The sequence below is a fragment of the Bidens hawaiensis genome, unplaced genomic scaffold (assembly GCF_021521415.1).
Source record: "Bidens hawaiensis isolate Kalapana, Puna unplaced genomic scaffold, B.hawaiensis_p1.1 tig00012134_1, whole genome shotgun sequence".
Lineage (NCBI taxonomy): Eukaryota > Viridiplantae > Streptophyta > Magnoliopsida > Asterales > Asteraceae > Bidens > Bidens hawaiensis.
In genome coordinates, this window is record NW_027491975.1 from 486,348 (window position 1) to 491,269 (window position 4,922).

General features: G+C 36.7%; 1 protein-coding gene across 1 annotated transcript; it reads left to right on the top strand.

Moving 5' to 3' along the window:
- The first annotated feature begins 1,253 nt into the window (after positions 1–1,253).
- Positions 1,254–2,945, top strand: LOC143540005 (uncharacterized). The gene is made up of 2 exons (XM_077033170.1): positions 1,254–2,489; positions 2,575–2,945. Exons 1-2 carry the CDS (start codon positions 1,314–1,316, stop codon positions 2,740–2,742), a joined length of 1,344 nt encoding a protein of 447 aa, XP_076889285.1. The 5' UTR covers positions 1,254–1,313; the 3' UTR covers positions 2,743–2,945.
- Positions 2,946–4,922: the final 1,977 nt, after the last annotated feature.

The following is a 4,922-nucleotide window of genomic DNA, read 5'->3' on the forward strand; positions in this document are numbered from 1 at the left end:
AGGTTTTTTTTCTTTGTTATTACAAATCATCATGTATGTAAATTGGTATTATAGTTGTTACTGTTTCTTACGTTCTTATTTTTTTTATAAATTGATATTATTTCCTACGTTTTCATGTTAAGATTAAAATGTACATGAACCTTCATACATATATATATATATATATATATATATAGAAAAGGGTTAAAATAAAAATACATAGTTTTGTAGGAAGAGTAGGAATGACACAAAATTTAGAGTTAAGAAACTATGTAACGTAAATCCTTAATCTTAGGAAAATATTTGATATATTAAAAACTACCAATCTCAACCACTAGATTATAAATCTAATGGCCTAGATTTATTCTTACTCATCCTAGAAAACTATTTCTTTTTATTATAACTCACCCCTATATATATATATATATATATATATGGAAGGGTTATCCTAAAAACAAGTAGTTTTCTAGGAAGACTAAGAATAAATCATAGCCATTGGATCATGTTAATCAATGGTTGAGATTTAAAATTATCAAAAACCGTCATAGTTTCCTAGAGTTACTCTTTTACCATTATAACCGACATAGATTCCTAGATTTGTTCTTTCACCATATGATCATGTTAATCAATGGTTGAGATTTAAAATTATCAAAAACCGTCATAGTTTCCTAGAGTTACTCTTTTACCATTATAACCGACATAGATTCCTAGATTTGTTCTTTCACCATATGTTGTAATGTCACATGTCAAAAATCTATTAGTTCTTACAATTCCTAGGAAATTCTTTCTTTTTATTTGAACCCTTTTATATATATATATATATATATATATATATATATATATATATGCGGTTCGATATTATTTGAGATACTTATAGACGCGATATGATATTATTTGATACTAATGTATAATAATATGCTTACCCGCATCCGTTTATTATTACTCATATGTATATATGTCGGTCAAATCCTACAAGACATCGTCTTCTAAAATAGACATATGTATACCAAATGTAAATGTTATATTATGTTTTGTATATATTCATGTTTTACAATTGGATTTAGATATGCATGAAGTTGAGCTAGTAAGCGCCGACCGTCATTCCACGTGTCCCCGGGCTTCTGGTTTTACAAACACCTAGTGTTGTCCCACGTGTAAGGTAACATCACATGCACACATCTTTGTTCCACCACGTATCCCATCTATTCATCATGCATCTCTCTTTCTTATATATATAAATATAAACCTTAAACCCATTATCAATATCAAATTCACCAAATCATCAAACCAAAACAGATTGCAAGTGTGATATATTTGTTTCCAAGTCTTTGATAATGGCACAATACGGTGGAGATCAGCGTGACAACGTTCGCCAGATGGATGAGTACGGAAACCCTGTTCGGAGAACAGATGAGTACGAGACCGTCGTTCACTCCGCTGCCGGAGAACATTATGAATGTGACGTTCGTCACGTTGACGAGTTCGGAAACACCATTCATATAACCGAAGAGTACGGAATCAACCCCGGTGGGACTGGAACCGGTACTTATGGTACCGCTGGCCACCAAGGGTTAGGTACGAATACAGGTCAAGTTACTGGCACAGATTATGCCTCTGGTACTCGTCAGCACCAGGGGTTGGGTCAAGCACACCGAACGGGAACCGACGCTTATGGTAACACCGGCTACCAAGGATTGGGTGCTAAGATCGGTCAGGCCATAGGAGGTACCGCTGGTCAAACTGGCCACCAAAGTCATGGTACAACAGACGCTTATGGTAACACTGGCCACCAAGGATTGGGGGCCAAGGTCGGCCAGGCCATAGGGGGTCAACCTGGCCAAGGTCATGGCACAACAGATGCTTATGGTAACACCGGCCACCAAGGATTGGGTGCCAAGGTCGGTCAGGCCATAGGGGGTCAACCTGGCCACCAAGGTCATGGTACAACAGATGCGTATGGTAACACTGGCCACCAAGGATTGGGTGCCAAGGTCGGTCAGGCCATAGTGGGTCAACCTGGCCACCAAGGTCATGGTACAACAGATGCGTATGGTAACACTGGCCACCAAGGATTGGGTGCCAAGGTCGGTCAGGCCATAGTGGGTCAACCTGGCCACCAAGGTCATGGTACAACAGATGCGTATGGTAACACTGGCCACCAAGGATTGGGTGCCAAGGTTGGTCAGGCCATAGGAGGTCAAACCGGCCACCGTGGTCATGGTACCGAGCGTGACAACACCACGCTCGGTGGGATCATGCAAGATGATCAGGGTCACCACCATGGACTAGGTCAAGCAACAAAAGGTGGTACCGGCACAGGAACTGGAACCGGCAAAGGCACAGGAACCAATTATGCATCTGGCGTTCGTTCCACCGGTCACCAGGGTATTGGAACCGAGATTGGATCTGGTGGCACGGCTAAAAAAATACATACACCAGCCCCTATGGGTGGTGCCAGTGTCATTGGCACCGGAACTAAAGATGTTTATCCTCATGGCTCAACAACGGGTGTAAGTGTACAAATTTAATAACGTTTCTTAAAAAAACTCGGGTCTAATAATTCTGAATTGGTTATGTAATGTAAATTAAATATAGGTGGAGGATACTCATGAGAAGAAAGGTATGATGCAGAAGATCAAGGAGAAGCTTCCGGGTGGTCACGGCGCAGATGAGACTACAGCCGCGGGTGGTGGTTATAGCGAAACTCATGAGAAGAAAGGGATGATGGAGAAGATCAAGGAGAAGCTGCCAGGACATCACTGATGGATCAGTAGTTAAGAAATTAGGATGACTTCGAGTACTAATAATAAAAAAAGATAATAATATGTATTAAGTTATATACTAGTATTTGAATAAGGTTTGGTTGCTAGTTATGTATTAAAGTTATACTAGTATTTGACCAGAGCGTGTTGTCCCGCATCAATACGCGATGTACATAAAGTTGTTCACTTCAGTTCCATACAAAATTGTTGTAAAAAAGAATATATAAAAAATAATTACCGCTGCTGTTGTTACCCGTATAAAGGTTTACCATCTTTGACCTGTATAAAGGTTTACCATCTTTGACCTGTACGCAAGCAACCGCCTCATCCCTGCTTTAGCCTTACGTCACCAGATAAAATGAAACTTAATGAGTCATCTTATTCGGGTAAAATCAAATACAAATTGATTTTTCATTGATTTTAGAAGAATGTATTTCATGTCTAATAAATGATGAAATCTTAAAACGACATTTTGTTTTTTTGTTTTTTGAGTTAAATTGTAAATGCTATCTACCAAAGGCACTTACATTTCATCTTTAGGAGTTAGGACACAAACTTTAACTTTTATACCAATCAGGCTTTCATCATATCATAGTTTATAGCATCATTAGGACACAAACTTTAACTTTATAGCATCATTAGGACACAAACTTTTAACTTTTATCAATCAGGCTTTCATCATATCATAGTTTATAGCATCAGACACCTGAGAAAATAAATACAAATTTTATAGGGTCCTAACCACACCTCACACCCCACCAGACGCCGCGTTTAGCCCTTATCGTGGCGGTTTATTCGACGTGACTGATTTGACGACGTCGACGGATGATTTGATTAGCGAAGTCTGTCGTTGTCCACTAATACGCCGCGTTTAGACCTTAACGTTGCGTTTACACCCCTCAATTATTTAGGTTGATTCCCAGACTTGTGGTGGCATACATTAGCATGCAAACATAAATTTTGGATACATTACATACAAAGTGTCCAAATTCCCAACTCAAGAAAATGTCTTGGATGTTTGATGGTTATTTTCCGAGCCCGCTGAGGACAAACGGCGAGGCAAGTATTCCGGATTTGAATCTTGCGCCGCCGGGGTTTGTAGATTATGACGGGGGGCGGCGTTACCAAATTTTTATGAACTTGTTATGGAACTTGTTATGAATTTTTATATTTTGTTATATTTTGTTATGGAACTTGTTATGAACTTTTATGTTTTTTATACTTTCTAATATTGAAAGATTACAATTATTAAAATCCAACCAAGTAGTAACATAAACATGATCATAATATTAGTTTAACTACATAAACAAAAAAGAAAACGAGGAGAGCTTTGATTCCAAAACACCAAAAATCAAAACAAAATGAAGATGTATATTTCATTTAATATTTTTTTAAACAAATAGCCAACACCTCATATTATAGACTAAAATCACTTATTTAATTATATATTTATTTAAATATATATCATTTTTGATCATAATAATCATAATCATATAATTAAAACAAATTTATATTTAAATCAAATTCTTATAATTATCAACTTAGGTTAATATTAGTAATATTAATATTAATGATAATAATATGTTGATTTGAAACGGTGAGATGATAGTTGATTTGATTGATTGACCAAACCGCCGCGTTTAGTCCTTACTGTCGCGTCTTGTGCGGTTTTCTAACCACATCGGCGGTGTGCTTAGAATTGCCCAATTTTATATCTCCCAAGACATTTAGAACCAATTATCCAAACAGAAGCTTAAAAACTACAAACCTATCTAGCTTTGACACAAAATACCTAAGTAGCACGGGAATGGGTATGGGATCAGGAAACAGGGGCGTTACGGGATCAGGAAATGGGGGTGCTACGGGTATGGAAAACAGAAAACGGGGGCATTACGAGATCAGGAAATGGGGGTGCTACGGGTATGGAAAACAGCAAAAATCTAAGATACGGGTACGGTAATAAAAAATATAAAAAATAGAAATATATTAAACGAATTTCAAAATGGATATATATTTTTAATAATTAAATACGTTAGTTTAAACCTAGGGTTACAAATGAAATATACTAATCTATAGTGAATAGATTTAAAAAAAACATATTTTATGTAAAAGTTTTAAGAGTTTTAAGAATTATATACAAATAAGTGAAAGATAAAGAGGTTATATTAAAAAAAAAAACTA